Consider the following 19,609-nt stretch of genomic DNA (forward strand, 5'->3'; position numbering starts at 1 on the left):
TTGATAGCGAAATTTCAGATATAAAAAGCCATTCTACAAAAAGTAAAAAGTTGAACTGGTTACAAAAAAAAAGCAAATATCAATTGAGGCAGTGAGAAGCCAAGGGATGTAAGTGAACATTTTAAAGTTTTGAGTAAAACGTGTTTAAAGACAACATCCTAGGTAGGCTTTCATTGAATTTTTTTTTTCTAAATCATTACTTTAATTAAAAAAAATATAATGATAAATTAAATTTTTATATTTTTAATGTTTCATTTTACGGTTTATGTTTTAAAAAGAAAATCATCACCTTTTTATACCACCAAATTTTTTTTGCAAAATGCGCAATTACAAGGGGATTTACCCTTCCTTCGAATAAATACCCAAAACAATATTTACCTTCCCATCCTACATCACTAATTTCGTGTATTGAAAATAGTTTAAATAAATTTTCATCATGAAGTACTGGAGAGCAAATACAAATGAGCAAGGGAACAGAAAACAATATTTTGACCTTTTTTTTTTGCCTATTAATGTGAAAATTGTTTCTATATTTGCCACGTTATCACTTAAACAGCAATAAAATGAATAACATTGTAGTTTTAATAACTTTTAAGTTTATTTTTCCAAACATCCCTCATGCTTCCTTTTTTTTTTTTTTTTTCGTTTTGGATATGACTAACCTAGATTGTGATTTTGAAATCCTGAAGTTCATCATTGAATTGCTTATACTTCTCCAATTATAACATTGAAGAGAAAGATTCTTTGGTTTACGATGTTTCTTTCACAATTTCATCAAGTCTTTCAATAAAAATACTATAAACTGTGTAATACATATGTATGTATCAGTTTTACCAATTATTTCATGTTTGGATTTTATTAAAAAAATTCCCATTCACTTTTTGCATTTTTTTGTAAAATATCCAGTTTTTGGGTATTTACCCAAGCCTTAGGTAAATACCCGGGTCAATACCCAAAAAATATTTACCTACCCGCTGGGTTTTTACCCGGTCCACATCAATAATTCTGAAAAAAGAAAACAAATCGTAACGAGTAGATCATTCTATTAGCGCAAATTGGGGAGGGGAGAGGGAGGGTCCCAAACATTAATTATTATAAGTGTTGCAGCTGAATGCATAGCTCGTTTAGCCTATATTTTCATTCATATACTTGCCCAAATGGTTTTCAGTCCAAAATAGTGAATTTACACCAATTTTCAGTAGCCCAGTGACAGCTGTACTATTTGTATTTGATGTTCGGTTTTTACTTCCTTTTACAAAAAAGGAAGTATTGTATTCGCGAGAAAATTTTCACTCGAAAATCAGCCTTAATTTCCATTTTTCTCACTCCCGAATGAATGCTGAGTTTTTTTTTTTCGACCCGACCACACGTGGATATATGCCTAGTAACCTACAGACAGCCGAAATATCCATTTTGACGACCCCCGAGTCAATTACAACGAATTTTCTTGTGACGTCTGTATGTACGTACGTATGTGCGTATGTGTGTATGTATCTCGCATAATTCAAAAACAGTATGTCCTAGAAAGTTGAAATTAGGTACGAAGACTCCTAATAGGACATAGTTGTGCACCTTCCGTTTTGGTTGCATTCGGATGTTCCTAAGGGGGTTTTTGCCCCTTTTTGGGGGGAAATCATTGTTAATTTCAATTTAAACTCAAGTGGTGTTATAATTTGTTGGACACTTGGCGATATATCGCCAGTCTTTTGGTCGCCAAGTTTTGTCGCAACAAATTTGGCGATGTTTTTTTTTTTTTTTTTGAATTTTAAATTTGGTTTCAATTTGGCCACTGTTGATGATAGAGAGTAAACAATTGAACCGCATTAAAATTGCCAATAATGGGAAAATGACATTAAATTGGGGTAAAAGGAAGTCATGTGATGCACACATCAGCTCGTTTTACTTTTTTTTTTCTCCCTTCAGAAAAAGAACATTTGCTATTCTCTTCATTTTCATTGAACTATTCAAAAAAGAAAAAATCATGATTTTTTTTTTTTTTTGTTATAAGATTTTGGAAGATAAGTTGCTACTATATGAACTCCTCTCAAAACTGGGGGGCATTGCACCCTTTGCCCCCCCCCTATAAATCCACCCATGCTCTTCTAAACTATTCAAAAACAAAAAAATAATGATTTTTTTTTAATTTTTGGAAGATGTGTTGTTATTACATAAAGTCCTCCCAAAACTGGGGGGGCATTGCCCCCCTCTGCCCCCCCATAAATCCGCCCATGTATACGTAAAATTTCTGTACAAAAAAACTTATAAAATGTCAACTATCATACATTAAAACACCTTGAACTTTGGCATTAGAGGTATAAAATTTCAGATGGTCAAATGAACCAACCCTACTTGCTGCATTAAAAATTGTCCATTCGAAAACATTGGAAGTCGCAATAATAGTACAATTTTAAAAAGTTTGTCTTTGTGATTTTTTTATGATTAAGGGCTGTGCATAGCTAATGTCACACTTTTTTTCAACATATTTAACCCCTTCTCCCTTTGTCACAAAGTTTCACACTTCATCATACCCCTCCTCTTTTTGTTTATGAAAAACAGTGTGATAAATGCCATTTTCATTTAAAAAATACTTGCGATGTCACATTCTTCCCACTGTATGTCTCTTTTATCACTAATTTCCCTTTCTCTCTCCTCCCCCTTGTCACAAACTTATAATTTCATGAATCCCACCTTAAAGTGTGACTTCATTCTTGAACAGCACACTGCTTTGTGATAACCCTGCACAAATAGATAATTCCCAACTCTTTGTTTGCGTATGCAAAGGAAAAACAATTGTCGCTCTGGGATTGCCGCCAAAAATTTGACGCCAATGGATCAAGATCGCCAAATTCCCAGAAAAAACAAAATCTTACTGAATAAAATGATACCGCAAAACTCACGTGAAACCTTTGTATAAACGAATTTTATTTCTTAATACTCAAGCAAGAAACGGCAACACCTAATATTATCCAGCAATTTCTTCACGCTAACTATATCGCATGAAAAAGCAAATAAAAATGAATCGTCACCAACTTTTAATTGCTTCTAGTGTTTTTCCTAGCGCTTTTAGCCAGTTGGCGTTTTTGCATGGTAAAACCGGGTAGAACATGTTTCAAAGTATTGTTCACGAGCTTTAAAACCATACCAAGCTTGAAGCATTAAAATGGATTTTTAGTGTAGAAAAAGTGGTTTAAAAAGTGAATTAAAACTTAATGTTTCACGCTTCCATCAATGAACTTCAACAAAGGAAAAGAGATAAAATTTTTGAGTTTCGCTAACTAAAAAACGCTTTTAACTTTTTTCTAGTGGATTTAGGTTATTGGACCTTGGGCGCCCTGACAATTTCGTTAGGAGCATTTTTAAAGACCTTTCGAAACATATCAAATTGGAAAAAATTAGACCATCCGTCATGCGTAGAAAAGGCCATGTAGGATGAAAATGCGTTTTTAATAAATATCTCTGTTAATTAGCGTTTGATTTCAAAAAATTTTGTTGATGACACTAAAACTCGGCAATAGCTACTGAACAAAAAAAATTGAAGGAAATCAGTTCCAAACCGAGAAATCGGTACTGAAAGAAAACGGCTTGCCTATTAATATATAAAGATAAGTGAAGAAAAATGAAAAGACCACATCTAAAGCCCATAGATGCACAACACAGCAAAACTAAAAAGCCAAGTAAATATATAAAATATACAAGCAAAATAAGATTTAAACAACTTGAACAATTTCTCAAAAAAATTCTGGAACAACTTAGACTTCAACAAAAAAAAATTGATTTTGGAGTACTATTAATAACAGTGTAGAAGTGATCAATTTACTGAATATGTTTGATATAAATTACCTGCAAACCTTTGATTTTGAAAACCTTTTCACCAATATCCCACTTAATGAACTTTTTTTCTGTTTCAGAGCTTTTCAATTCTGTTAATGACTCCCTTGATTTTAATGAAGAATTTTTTTCCCCGAGTCTTTTCAAATTTTGTATAATCAATTTTTTTCAAAAATGGTAAATCATGTTTTCTTCAGATTAATGGCATTGCAATGGGAGCTAACTTCAGTTCCACATTAGCCAACCCATTTATTTTATATTATGAAAGGAAATTTTCAATCGAAAATCCTTCTTCTGCACCTCTCTGTTGTAGATACATCAATGAGTTATGTATCAATTTCCCAAATTTTTGAGGTTAGCAAAACTATTTATCATAATTCTTTAATGCTCAAAAAAACTAGTTTTACTCAAAATAACTTCAATTTCCTGGATATTAACATACAAATTTATTCAAATTTTTACACTACAATCTATGATAAAAGGCATGAATTTAATTTCAAAGTTAACAGCCTACAAGATTTCTCATCCTTAAGTAAAAAGGTTTTTATTGGCATCATTGTTTCACAGGCTATCAGAATAAAAAGATTTTGCAATACTATTTCCGCTTTTAACCAAGAAATTTCTGTACTCAAGAATAAACTTTTTGATAATAACTTCCCTAATTAATCTGGTTAAAAACATTTGTTTTTCTTGAAACCATTTAGCTGTGTAAATGTATGATACAACCATGATAAACCATTTGATTGTATCGCTAATGTGGTTGTTTTTTGCAGGAGAGAAACGGAGATTTGCATGAAAAATTTTGAACTGATTTCTTCGGATATGGATTTGCTTTAGTTTATTTTGCCTTGAATGTTTTATATTTGACTGGATATTGGTTTGCTGATTCCTGGATTGGGTTTGTTCTCCTTGGATCTTAAGGAAAGATGATTTAAGTTCATAGCAGGTACTGTCCTGTGAAAGGCTAATTAACGGAACTCGTTTTTCCTAATTGGTCGAGGCGAAACCCCCTGCCTTTAACTTTAGGTGTAAGTTCTTGTTTATTGTTTAACATGTGGTACGTCCAGCTCAATGTTACTCTGTATTGCATACTCTGGAGCTTAAACACTCTCTTTTTAGTTTGTAGTTAAATTTTTTGGTCTTTTGACCATATTTATTGAACTCTCCATGACTGATTAGCTCTGGATTATTCAACCTTTCAACTTTTTTTTATCAAATTGCTACTTGTATTTTCCTTTTTCTCATCAGTATTTTTCATATAAAATGTTAAAAACTTGTTATTTGGCTTCTATACCTTATATATATATGTATATACATATATATATATACATACATACATACATACATACATATATATATATATATATATATATATATATATATATATATATATATATATATATATATATATATATATATATATATAAAATAAAAGAGAAAATCATTCTTTAAAAAGTTACATTATCCAAATAAATACCTTAAACAAGCAAATCTAAATTTGTATCTTAAGAATAAAAATTTTACAGGTTTACATGAATATCTTCAGCCTTATTATTGAACAGAAACAAGTTTGAGTTGATTTTATTGCAAAAAAAGTTATTTCTTTTTATCACCAGCAAAATCTTACAAAAATTTCAGATGCCAATGATATAGGCATAATTACATCAAAATGCAACTATGACAGTTAATAATCAAAATTAAAGATTACATTTAGTACATCATAGCAAGTTACTAAAGTTTACTAAACACTTGAAAGCTTGTCACATAAAATATTCAGGTAATCACCAATCGATTATCAAACATATCTTAAAATATATGACAGTACTACCTAACACTTTAAAAATATTACTATTTAGAGCAGTGACATAAGGTCTAATGTACATAAATTCCTTACAACTAAATAAGAATGCTATTTAATTCATATAGTTTTGATTTCAAATGCTAAATCCAAAAGAACATATTTTGCTAACACAAAAACCACAATTAATTTAGGCTTGTGATTTTGACGCTAGACTTTAACAAAAATTTAGATTTTTATCCAAGTTTCACAGCTAAAAAGTATGATGTACTTTATAGAAAAGAAAAAAAATATATACAAAAACCATTTAGAATTGCTTACCTTAACTGAATATGCTAAAGCAAGTGTAACAGCTAATGGAAGACCTTCAGGAACAGCAACAACTAACACAGTAACACCAATAATGACAAATTTGACAAAATAATTCATGTAAAACGGACTCCAAGAGCGGCCCATAATGACAAAATACTTCACAGCAAAACGAATACCCAGAATTAGAACAGTTAAAAGAGCTATCGTTGAACCTGTGTTAAAAGAAATAAATTCAGTACCTCCAAAGAAAAAAAAAATGCATACTTTAAAATCACACTATTTGATTATAAAATGTTTTGGTTTGTTACAAACTCATCAGTCTGGAGAATAACAGAGCTAGAGACAGATGTCATATTATTGAAGTTGAGGGTGTCAACAAACTGGTGGCATTACAAGAAGTTCTGCCTTAGTCCTGGCTCGGGGCATTAACTTACTGCTTAAGAGTCTTTTTTTTTTAAAGCTGGACAGTTTTAATAGTTGATATCTTCAATTTTTATAAAATTTTCAGTATGTGTTACTGGCACTATGATACGTAAAAGTGAAGTTTCTTTCTTTTAAAAACTGATTTATTTGTCCCTGAGTAGGGGTCAAAGTTTAAGGTCATGAAAAAAAAAGGATCTAAACATATGATTGCTTTGCTTCAAAAGCAATGAGTGAACCAAGCCGATTCTTTTAAATCAGGATACTACTTGACACTAGGTACTTTCTAGTATAAATATTTTGGTGACTCACTCGTGGCTTTGAGGGTAAAGGTCAATTGAGGCAAAGGGATGCAAGTGGACTATTTTACATTTCGAGTAAAATGCATTTAAAAATCAGACCCTATGTAGGCTTTCATTGAAATTTTTTTCTAAATCATGCTGTACATCAGCACCTACCAGGGCTACCAGTACCATCTCTTGCCTCAAGACAGGGGAGAGGTTCACCTACCATGTGTACCGGTTATCTCCAAATTTTTAATTTTGCCACTTAACATCCCTTTGCTTTTCACTGGCTCATATGGAAAATACAATATATTTTTATGTTAGAGTAATCGAGGATGTTTCAACATTTATTTTTTAAGAATTAAAGTAGGCAAAGTACTTAAGTGCTTAAGTTTGCAAAAACAAAGCAGAATTTGATGTTTATTCATATTCAAATGCAAACTAATGAAAATAACGCAAAATGTGCTGTAAAGCATTTTATTTATTTATTTATTTTATTATTTAAAACAGTTTTCTTGATAAATGAAAATTTTTATGTTTAAAATTTCATCTTATCCTCATTGCATTGGAAGCTAATGTGCTAAATGCTATAACAGTTCAATCAAATTGATGTTTAATGAGGATTTTACATTTCATAATTATTTTTATGCAACAAATTCAAAAACCTAAATGTTAATTTTTAGCGCAATCGCCATATTTGGTCACTTCCAAGATGGAAGTAGATAAGATTCTTTAAGTGCCTAAGTTTCCAAAAATTGAATTGAATGTCTATTGCAATACAATGCAAACTATTGAACATTCTGTAAAATGTGCTGTATTTTTCTTTCTGGATAATTACTTTCTTGAAAAATGCAAAAAAAATTTCCTTCAAATTTTATCTTCAGAATATTACTTTATTCGTATTGCTTCAGATGATAATGTGCTAAAAATCAAGTCTTTCATCTAAATTATTGTTTTTTGAGGGTTTTGAATTATTAAAATTATTTTCATATCTTAAATGTTTCGCGTAGTCGCCATTTTTGGTCATTTGCAAGATGGAAGCAGACAAGACAATTTAATTGACTAAGTTTGCAAAAACAGAATTGGATGCCTTTCTCAGTGCAAACTACTGAAAATAATATAAAAAGGGCGGGCATGAAATTATGTTTTTTTTTAAAATTATTTTCGGAAAAAGTGAAATTTTATCAGCAAAATTGTATTTTGTAAATTTTATCTAAAATGTAGTTTTCTGCTGACTTTTCATTAATTTGTGTATTTAATTTTAAAAAAAAATGCATGTTTAAAGCTTTTAAAATGTAATTCTCTAAAGTTCTATTTATTTGTTTTTTCATGAATGTAGTACCCACTCCCATTTTGTACTTCAACACTCAGCGACAGTGGTGGCCACCAAAGTTGTTGGGTCTAGTGATCACTGGCCACTTAGAAATTTTCTGAATCTTGACCTTTAATTATATCTCATGCTTTTCTGACATGAGTCTAAAACTACACCATGTGGAGCATAATTACACCTCTTGCTCAAAGTTACCGACTCATGTGTTATAGAGAAATTGACCTAAAACTTAGATTCTTGTTGTTTCAAATTATCAACTTTGAGACCGCGTAATTAAAAAAAGTTGATTAGTTGCTATGGGTTTCTAACCTGGCCTTTAAACAACACTACAGTGGCTAGAATACCTAGTGTGCCGTTCGGCGCAAAAAAACTGAATATGAAATTAAGCCATCCAAGAGGTGGCGCTAGTATCGATAGCGAGGTAGCTGTGAGTTTATCGGAGCGAAAGTAGAAGATTCATTTACTCCCTTATTTTTCGCATTTTTTCAGCACTAAAAGAAGGAGATGCGGAAAATATTCGAATTCCTTTATTTACTTTTTAAAATCATTCTGTCATATTTTCAATAGAAAAATTTGGACCAATAAATAGATTGCTGTCGTTAAGATGCAGGGTTCCCGATAGAGCCAAGAACCGATCCTCTGGAGGGAGGAGGGGGGGGGGGGGGGGTCTAGGCCGCAGCCTTTTCTGGGGTCCTCATGTTGGCAAATCTTACTAATTTAGCCATTGGCGGAAAAAAACTTCAACCATTTGGAGGTACTTAGGACAGGGCTTAGTTTGCCCTGGATAGCGCTTAAGAATCGCGCAATTGTAGGAAATCCGACTCGCAAAAATATTTTGATGCGGATCTTTCTCGGATTTTTTCACCCCTGTTAAATTGAGAAATAAGTTTTTTTTTTTTTTAAATCTCTCAATTTTGGAATATCTCTCTAATTTCAACAGAGGGCGAGTTTGAGGGCGGACATTTGATGAACGTTATAACTAAATTTAACAGCAGCAGAACAGTGATCATTATTCCTAAATTTTATTTCAGTTCAAAAGCTGGTAATTTGATGTTAGAACAGTCAGCAATAAGAAAGGTTGGCCGACAAAATTTTTCATCCGTAGATAGTTTTTTTCTTTCGTGCGTGCGAGAATGGGCGATCTTTTGGAGGTGGTCTTTTTTCTTTTACTTCAAACGATAAATAATTCAGCAAATTTTGAAATTTTGAAGGTCCCCGAAAAAAAAAAAAAAATTTGAATTTTGACATCTTGAATTCAAATTATGTTTTTCGCAATCACAAGTGTGTTTATGTAGGCATGTTTGTGTGTGTGGGGGGTATGTGTGTTTGTGTGTAGGGGGTATGTGTGTGTAGGCATGTGTGTTTGTGTCTGTGTGCTGACATAAGTGTGTGGGTAGTTGTTTGTATGAATGTGTGTGTGGGGGGGGGGGGGTATGTGTATGTGTGTGTAAGCATATGTGTTTGTGTCTGTGTGCAGGCATTAATGTGTGGGTAGTTGTGTTTATGTGTGATGTATGTTTTTGTGTGTGTATGTGTAGGTTTCTGTATGTATGCATGTGTGTTTGTGTTTGTATGTGTGTATGTGTTTATGTATGTGTGTGTATGCGATTGTGTGTGTATGTGTAGTTGTGTATGTATGTGCGTGTGTGTAGGACATGGATGCAACCTGGAGACGGTTTTCGCTATAGGAGCAGCATCGTGAGGAGCCGGTCGACGGTGATGGTTCGGAGGGTGGCGGTGGGAAAATAAAATAATAGCATGCCAAAAACAGTCAAATGAAAGCAATAAGCAATCGTGATTGCTCAAAATTAATTTGAATTTTGACATCTTGAATTCAAATTATGTTTCTCACAATCACGAGTGTGTGTATGTAGGCATGTGTGTTTTGTGTGTGGGTGTATGTGTTTGTGTGTACGGGTTATGTGTGTGTAGGCATGTGTGTTTGTCTGTGTGTGGGGGGGGGGGTATGTGTGTGTAGGCATATGTGTTTGTGTCTGTGTGCAGGCATGAATGTGTGGGTAGTTGTGTGCATGTGTGTATGTTTTTGTGGGTGTCTATATGCATGTGTGTATGTGTTTGTGTGTGTATGTGTGGGTGTCTGTATGCATGTGTGTATGTGTTTGTGTAGTTGTGTATGTATGCGCGTGTGTGTAGGACATGGATACAACCTGGAGACGGCTTTCGCTAGAGGTGCAGCATCGTGAGGAGCCCGTCGACGGTGATGGTGCGGAGGGTGGCGGTGGGAAAAATCAAAGGAACGTCAAAAATAGTCAAGTGAGAACAATAAGCAATCATGATTGCTCAAAAAAAAAAAAAAAAAAAAACAGAATCATTTGGCATAGAACGCCCTCCACCACCGCTACCAGTTAAACAAATTGTGTGAATAAGTCTAGCTAACTTAATGAATCGGAATAGAATTTCACCAGAGGGGGTAAAATTCCCTCATTATTATTATTATTAGATTTAAGGATTGTTTCATTTTCCCCTCTAGCTCTTTTGCCAGTTTTTTTTTTTTTTAAGTATTTTTCTACTTGAATGGTCAATTTTTCAAAAAAATTTACAAAAAAAAAAGTTTTTTTTTTTTTAAATATTAGTCGAAATGCCCCCCCCCCCTCCAGCTGCTGCGCCCCTGGTGAGAGCCACTCCTGTCAACCCCTTGGTACGCTGCTGCCTTTGTCGATAATTCCTTGACATTTCTAGCACCTGGTTTGTTTACATCATAATATCATAAAACTAGATAAGCTTGGTTTTGAGTACAAAAAAAAAAAAAAAAAAATAGCGAACAGCACCCCTTCTAGCCACTGTTAAAACCACTGAAGTTTACCTAGCTGTTGGATAGAGCGCCATCTAGTGGTAGGCTTGGTTTCGAGTGCAGAAAAAACGTCGCTGAACAACGGCGAATGGCACACTATCCCTTCTAACCACTGTGAACAACACCACTTGGACTATAACTACAGCTGTGTCTCAAAGTTGTAGACCCATCGCGATCAAAGTTATCGACCTCTAAACTTGGCCATTTTAAAAAAATCATCGACTTAGAGACTGTTTAATTACTAAAGCCAAGAGAAATGAAAGCTATTTTACATTTTTCTTAGTACTGTACTGTAGTGAGTAGTTAATCATATACTTATTTCCGAGGGTTACTCATGGCTTTAGCAGATATCCAGGCCCAAACAAGGCAAAAAAAGTTTAAAAAATTGCATTTTCAATTGACCTTTGCCCTTCAAAGCCATGAAGTGAGTCACCAAAATAATTATACTAGAATGTACCTAGTATCAATTAGTATCCTTATTTAAAAGAATTGGCTAGGTTCACTCATTGCTTTTGAAGCAAAGCAATCATATATTTAGCTCTTTTTTCTCACGACACTAAACTTTGACCTCCACGCGATGGCCAACAAGTCAAATTAGATAGGAAAGAAGCTTTACTTTTTCTTATCACCATACTAGTAAAATATCCTGAAAGTTTCAGAAAAATTGAAGGTGTCAACTACATTCACTTTGTCCAGCTTTAAAAAAAAATGACTCTTAATACCCAAGATATGTTTTCAATTTATGAGTTGAACCATATTATGACTGTGGACTCCTGCTGGTGAGCTAAATTTACTTTAGCCTCCAGTTTGTTGACATCCTCAGCATCAATCAGAAGAAATCTGTCTCCAGTTTGAGTATTCACTATTCCAAACTGATGAGTTGATAACAAGGGCCAAACTGCAGTCTTTGGATGTGATAATCGAGATGTGGATACATTGCATGAAATTATGATAATAGTTTAACTGGATTGCTTTGTTATTCAAATGAAGTTGAATAAAGCAAATTAAAGAAAATTGATAATGTTTTCTAATATTCAACAAGATGATTTCATAGCAGGGGTGCAAACAGAAAATATTTTTAGGGGGGGGGGGCACAATTTTTTTTCACAACACTATCAGCATTCTCTCTATCTCTCTCTTTACATCAATATATATTTATTATTATTATTAATATTATTTAGTGAAATTCTTTAAAATTGTATAAGTTTTGCAATTAATTCAAAAACTGTTGCAAAAACATTAATTGTTCTTATGCCAGAATTGAAATCACGTTAAGAATAAATCATTTACACTTGATGAGTCCTAAATATCCACATTGCATATGTATACTTATAAAATTGTCTTATTGTCTACAATACAAAGTTTAACCGTCGTTGTTTCTTGGTTAGTTCTGCAATAACTTCATCTGGTTCTACAACTACATCTTTGTTGATACAAAGCTGTGCTAATCAATTTAAGCGTTCTTGCATCCTTGTGCTTCTTAAATAGGACTTGAGACGGCGCAATGTTGAAAACGATCGCTCCGCGATAGCAGAAGAAATAGGCAGTGGGATACGATCTTGTAATCACTTACGTTTCAAATGAGTTCCTAACTAAAGAAAAAATAAATGCTGAAAAGGAGAAAGGGGGAAGTTTTAAATAACCTCTTGTTGTCCCTGCTTACTTTGAAACCACTTTGTTTTCTAAAAGTGCGTTCATCTTCGTTCGAATAAAAAAAAAGAGTATTTTTGAAAATTGTGCAAATTAGCGTTCTGAAGGGGGGGGGGGGGGGCAAGGCCCCTGTGGGCCCCTGTTTCTTAGCTGAAAGAAAACAATCTCAAGAACTACTGCATCTAAATTGATTAACTGGCTGGATGTATAAGCCCATAGCCAGAATTTACTTTCAGGGAGAGTTCCTTAGTTTACTTCCTGTAACATTTCCACAAAATATTTTATATCCTGATTTAAAGAATACTATGATTTCCAGTGTCATTACAGAACTACCATACATGATGCCCATTTCAAACTAAATGTAAACTATGCAACTGCAAGAAAAAGAGAGGAGAAACAAACATATTAATTATAAGAACAAAAAAAAAATGTTTGAGAAATTTTGGGCGACTTGAACCCCCTAAACCCACCACTGGCTAGAACTTTGGTTGAATGCTTTCAATTTACAACTAGACTTCGGAGTGCAAGAAATTAAACATTGCAAAATACTCTACCAGCCTCCCCCCCCCTTTTTTTTGTTGCTATATCAAAATAAGAATAATTACCAGCATAACCAATTTGAATAGCTAGCCTGGTCAGCTTCGTTTGTAAGACAGATTGTTCTTTACGGGGATTACTCTCTTGTTTTACAGGAACAATCTCTGCACCCAAGGCATCTTGGTTGTTGTGTTTGGCAGTGGAATCGTTCATTAAATGAGAATTTCCTGATACAGCTGCTTCTTCATCTAATTAAAAATATACAAGCTAAAATTAATTATTCTTATTTAATAGAAAAAAAATTAAAACATTATATGGGAAAAAATAAATAAATCCTTTGTTATTCTTCTCAAAACATATTGTACCTTTACAACTGTTGAAAGTCAACAGAAGGAAGGTGCCGCAGTTAAGGTAGAAAAAAATACACAGAACCCATGGCTTCGAGCCACACTGCCAACCTAGTACATTAATACATAGACATAAAAGGAGCAAGCATCCTCCACCCCCAGAAGAAAAAACTTGTAGTGCCATTGCTTTTTGCAGGGTGTTGCACATTGTCTTAGAGCTGATTAGAAAATCGTTAAATATTGAAACTAATTTAGAAAATTCTAAATGTGTGGTCACCTTGATTACAAATCAACCAATTTGGAGGCTCTTTTGAACAGGAGCCAGGGCACATTTATGGTATTCCTCTCCCTAAATCAGTCCATGATTGCTATCAATCAGAACCTATCTTAACACAAAAGATCTATGAGCTATCATTTGACCAAAAGTCAATAATTAGGTTTGTGTACAAGACAGGCAGTACAGCATATGATGGTTAAATTTACTGGAAAAACTAAATATGTAAATTCTCAAAACATTTGCCAACACTTAAATATGCAGATATTATTTTCGCCTAATCTTGAAAGAAAGACTGTAAGGAAACTTAGGGGTTTTTTCACTTCAATAATAACTTAGGATTGATACACGTAATAAATGGCACTAAGATGCAATTTGACCAAACTTTGTTTTCTTGAATTATATATATTCAATTTTGCAATTATTCTTCTTTGAGAATAAGAATATATACATGCACACACAATTTTTCTCAGCAAAATGCAGCAATATAGAAGAAAATCTAAATGAACAGTTAGAAAAAAAATTCATTAATGGTTTATGATAGCACTAAAACTCGTATGTGTAAAGTATATGAATAAAAAAGATAATTATCTGTAAGCATACAACAAAACATTAATGCACAAAACAAAAAGATTGCAACACTATAAAAGAGGAAAAAACGAATTAAAAGCAACAAATATACATACAATGGCTTCATCCCCAAAATAAAAATCATACAAAAATGGAGAGTGCTGAATAGTCCATGGCACAGATGAACAATTAAAAACCTAACATATGAAAAAGGTTTATAACTTGAAAATGTGAAACTTGTTTGAACTGGAAAGGAAAAATAAAACTATGAATGAAAAAAGTTAGCAATGACAACAAGTCATTTCTCACTCTTTAGTAATCTGTAAACAATTTTTTTTAATAGTCGACGTCATACTTGAACTCTTTGTTATTTATCTTAATGTTTAGCAGACATGTAAGTGATTCATTCTGTCACTAATCTAAAATGGAGTTTAAGCTCTCAATGCTTTTAACTGTGCTTTTATTAGTATTTTATTTATAGAAGTACAGTACCAGTACATAGGGAAGCTATGAAGGGAATTGAAAAACATTGCTATACGATAAACTAAATAATGTAAAAAAATACAAACCTTTCATCTGTTCAATACACTGCTGCATGCAAGTGCCTCAATAAAAAATGCAGAACTTCTTCACTGGTAGGCAAAACATTACACTTAAGCTAAGGTGCACAATGGGAGCTCAATTTACATTAACACACAAGTCAAACTTAAAAATTTTCTTTAAAGTCATGCTCAAAATAAAAAACCGAACAACTTTTTTTAAACAAAAAGTGGGACAAAACAGGGAGTTCATAAAGTTCTTTTGTTGAGCTTATATCTCTCTAAGTAGATTAAAATTAAAAAAAAAAATTAACAAATTTCTACAAGATCTTTATTTTTGAAATTTGAGATTGTAATGCCCATGAACTTATTTTCATCAAAGAAAGAGAAAAGGAAATTAAATAATGTGATAATAATATTATAGACTGCACTTGCCATAGCCATCAAGGTAGAATCTGGCATTCAGAATAAAAAAGAAACATTGTGATACAAAACTAGTGGTGTTCTGCATTTTGTCTTTTCTGGCCATTACAGTAAAATTAACACTTTTCAACTAATTTATGAGAAACATTGTTCAAAAAACCATTTGGGAGAAAGGTAAATTGTTCAGCTCATTAAATATCCAACCTGACTGTGGCAAATACTTTCATGTTGACACCCCCAAAGCAACCTTAATGCTCTCTCTTTACCAAACTTCAATTTGTGTATTTTTATATGTAACCCAACAGGCAAGAGCAGCTCATGAGCAATGAGATTACAGATGTTCCCCAGTCTGAAACCAAAGAAACTGTAAAAGCAGGTGAGAATGGTTTGTAGGGCGAGAATAATACGAACCCCAGTTTTGACATAATAAGCATTCGTAGTGCACTCTGGGCTAGCCCAGTTTCAATAATAATTATTGTGCAACCTTCGCTGGTAATGAGAGAGTTGTACCACTGTTAAACCGGCCTGCCAGACGAATAACCTGGTGATTGTGAATTTATTTGTTGTGAGCAACTGATGCTACGTGTTTGTAGGTAGCTCAAAAATTTATGTTTGTTGGTGGACTTTCTGTGCAGAAGGAATCACGATTTCATAAGTATCTTTCGCTTTCATATTACATAAAGAAGGTTACCTCGAACTTTCATTCAAAAATAAAATATTTTAATGTTGCTACAGTTAGAAATGTGTAAAGTTTACAATTTGGAGGGTGCGAGTAGTACAGTAATTAGTCAAAATTTTGGAGGGCGAGTTGGGTTATTGGGGGAAAAAGTACCCAGGAAAAATCACAGGTGCAGATGCAAGTAAGTTTAAAGTTTCAACAATGTTGAAGTGAGGTAAGTTTTGGGAGTGGCCTGAAAAGATAAGATTTGGTATCCATCTTCAAAAATTATGAAGAAAATAAAGACTCCGAAGGAAATTGGAACCAACAGATTTGCTGTTGATGGGATGAAGGAATAAGTGTACCTAGTGTTCCTTTTTTGTATTTTTACCTAACAACCTAACAATTTTGATTTTTTTGATGTTTGCTTCTTGGTTATGTAGGTACAGATAGGTTATTCTATTCATTTTCTAAGTCAATTTTGTTCGTTCATCAAAAGTCATTTTTGTTCCTTGTTTAAAAGTCTAATTTTAAGTACATTCACGGTATTTGTGTGTTACCATTGCGTTTTGTTGCAATAAAAATAAAGTTCCTTGTTTTATCTTGATTTTATGATGTACCTGACCCTCCAAAGTTCAGTTTTCGGCATAACTTACATCTACAACTCTCCCATTAAAATAAAAGAAGTAGAGTATGGTACAAACCACCAAAACCTATATAAAAACGTTGTAACATGTTCTGTACCGTTCTCACCCGCAATGAGAGGGTGAGAATAGTACAAAGAAAAACTGCCTTGGACTGCCTGAGGGTAAAGTTTCAAATTATTTCAGGGTCAGAATCAAAAGCCCAGGTTCTAAACTATAATAATAATGCAACTTCTTTTTTTTTTTCTTTGAATGAATGTTGAGTAATTGCAGACAGAAATGTACTAAAACTGTACCATAGTCAACCGCTTTTACGGTACATGAAATTTGAAGACTAAAATCACAGATGAAATTCTATCTCTTATATTATAGCAGGTTTCAACTTTTAAAATAAGTTTAGAGCAGTGAAGTCAATAATTGTGAGCTAAAATAATCAATCCAATCAACTGAATACATAGTCTGCATTTATTATCACTATTTTCCAAATTTAGCAAAAATAATTTTAAAAAATCTATATTAAAAAAAAGAAAAAAAGAAAACTGACATAAATGTTGACCAGAACTAAACACTTTTTTGGTTCAATCTGGTCCCTCCCTTCTTTTTTTTTAAAAATATTTCATACCCACTGAGAAAAGGGGGCCAAATGTGACAAAACTGGTTTCATTTACACTAGTAACATGTAAGGTTGTCAAGAGTATAAAAATTCCAAGCTAGGTGAGAAGGAGTCAGTTTTGCCCAAACATGTAGTTTAGGTCATTGTTACAAAAAAACACCTAAATACAATTACTTACAACTTGATAAGAACTTAATTTATTTCAGCAGAATCAAGTATAATCATGTATCATGATAAAAAGCAAAAACAGCGGAACCTTGATTTTGCATACTCAGTCGAACTTGTGGCAAAAAACATACTAAGCAGAAAAACCTAAAGTCTGGGGTTGGGATAAAAATCTTAACATAATCTACATAATCTTAAATGTGTTTCTTGTTTTAGATACGATTTCTTTTATAGCACAATCTATATCAACATTTTTTTTTGCAAATTTGCTTCCAGCTGGCATTTGCAAATAAAAATTGTTTCAGAGTTTATATGTTTGATCGGCTGTGTGGACATGATCCACTACTTCTTCCTCTTTTCATTACTATTCTTGGCAGCGAGTATGAAATCTAATATTGAAGGAATTTTTGATGTGATGAGACGATACAGACATCGATTTTTTGGACTGTTTTTTAAAAGAATAAAGTCTGCAGCTCTGGTCCTTAATTGTGGTGAAAGTAGATTAGACGATCAGAGATCTTCTTTCTTAAACAAAGGACAATAAGGCGAACAAAAGAATGACAGCTATAAAATGAATTTATCTTTAAAAAAAAAATTTGCGAGTCTTTTTGATAAAAAACGATTTTGATCTATTTGCAAGAAAACGTGTTAAATAGGTTTTCTGAAAAGGGTAATGTAAAATCCAGAATGTTTTAACATTATCAGTGCAGCAATTTGCACAGACCAGCAGAAAGTAATGTGAGAAGTGGGATAACGTATGAAACAGACAATGTAAAATCAGGGTTCCATTGTATATATCCTTAGTAAAGTCTCTATTTCTAAGAATATTATTCAAACTTAACACTCATTATTTAGGATTATAGATAACAGTACCTTCATTTATGAAATCACATTCAAAACAGATGGAATAGTTTTAAAAACAAATTAAGGAGTGGAACATACTAGCATTTACTGCATACTATAAGACAACGTTGATGAGACATGGTACAAAGAAGGACTCCTTCAAACCAAATAAAAATTTTAAATAAAGAATTGCATGGAAAATTTGATTGACCCATTTGTAACTTTTTCAATACTTTGTGGCCTATAGACATCCTGCACAAGCAACAGTTCACAAGCACAAAATTTATTTTTGACAAAAGAATATGAAGAGATTCAAATTTGAGAAAAAAGGTTTAAAAATAGGGGAAAAAATTCATGAAGAAATATAAAAATGCTTAGCTATTAATAGGCATGCAAATAACTTGTTTTTGATTTAACAAGATTTGATAGAAATATCCCAAGCTTTAAAATGAGAGAAATTTCGAATTTCTAATAATTAAAAAAAAAAAAACAAAAAACAATTCAATACTTTTTTCAATGCCTAAATAAGGTTAATTTTTAAAAAAAATGAATTTTAAAGGTTAAAAACAATACAAATAGGTTAAAATTGACCGTACAGTAAGTAATAAGAATTCAAGGTCACAAGAACTCCCTTTTCAATGCAAAAAAAAAAAAAGTAAAGAGCTTATATTGAGAAAAAGACATAAAAAAAAGTCGGATGTCCTTTCATCCATACCAATAAGCTCTTTTTGTTTTTTTGCATTGAAACTTGTAATGCCAAAACTCATGTCTGCAATTTTTATTGCTATTCACAGACTGAACGTTGTTATAACCTTTTTAATTTTTTACATGAAAGTCACCATTTTATTTGTAGATTCTTAATAATTATGGTCAAGTCATCAACTTAAAACACATATTTTAAACTGAGAGGGACAAGTGCAATAAACACATAAGGAAGTAATACAGCTTTAAAATATTATCTTGTGTGTCATGACAACATGCATTAAAAAAATGTGAACATATATGAACCGAACTTCACTTTAAAATATAATTTATAACAAACCGGAGACACTGAATACAAGCATGCAAACAAATCGATTTCATATGCGCTGCTTTGAAATAAAAATATATAAATAGGGAAAAATATCTAAGGAATATTATCACCTGAAATGGACACAGGGACTGTCAAGGGTGAACATTCCAATGTGTTCTTAGCATCGCTATGCCATGCTGTTAGTGAAAATGAAACTGCTATAAGCAATTTGAAAATGAAATTAAAAAAGTGCACATAAATGTTCCAACAAACATGCAAACATGGATAGTATCTTCTATGCTTGGTGCACAACGATTGTGAAGGGAGAAATATATACATAGCTTAAAAGGAGGGAAAACACCTGATGACTAAAACTATGTAAGGTAAACAACAAAATAACTTGTACAAAAATAATTCATTGATAACTTACATTATTCTTTTTACAGCTTAATTATTAATCAGCCTAATTGAAACAGTAATGAAGGAAAATGAATTAACAATTTTTAACCAAAAACCAGCTAAACACAAATCCTTTTAACCCACGTAAACA

General features: G+C 32.6%; 1 protein-coding gene across 1 annotated transcript in view; it reads right to left on the reverse strand.

Annotated features, from left to right (window-relative positions):
* Positions 1–19,609, reverse strand: part of LOC129232698 (plasma membrane calcium-transporting ATPase 2-like) — a 351,543-nt gene that overhangs the window by 54,736 nt on the left and 277,198 nt on the right. Inside the window, 2 exon segments of the mRNA XM_054866826.1 lie at positions 5,948–6,150; positions 13,040–13,219. Coding sequence (XP_054722801.1) covers positions 5,948–6,150; positions 13,040–13,219 — 383 coding nt within the window.

Source organism: Uloborus diversus, chromosome 1 (assembly GCF_026930045.1).
Source record: "Uloborus diversus isolate 005 chromosome 1, Udiv.v.3.1, whole genome shotgun sequence".
NCBI classification, from domain to species: domain Eukaryota; kingdom Metazoa; phylum Arthropoda; class Arachnida; order Araneae; family Uloboridae; genus Uloborus; species Uloborus diversus.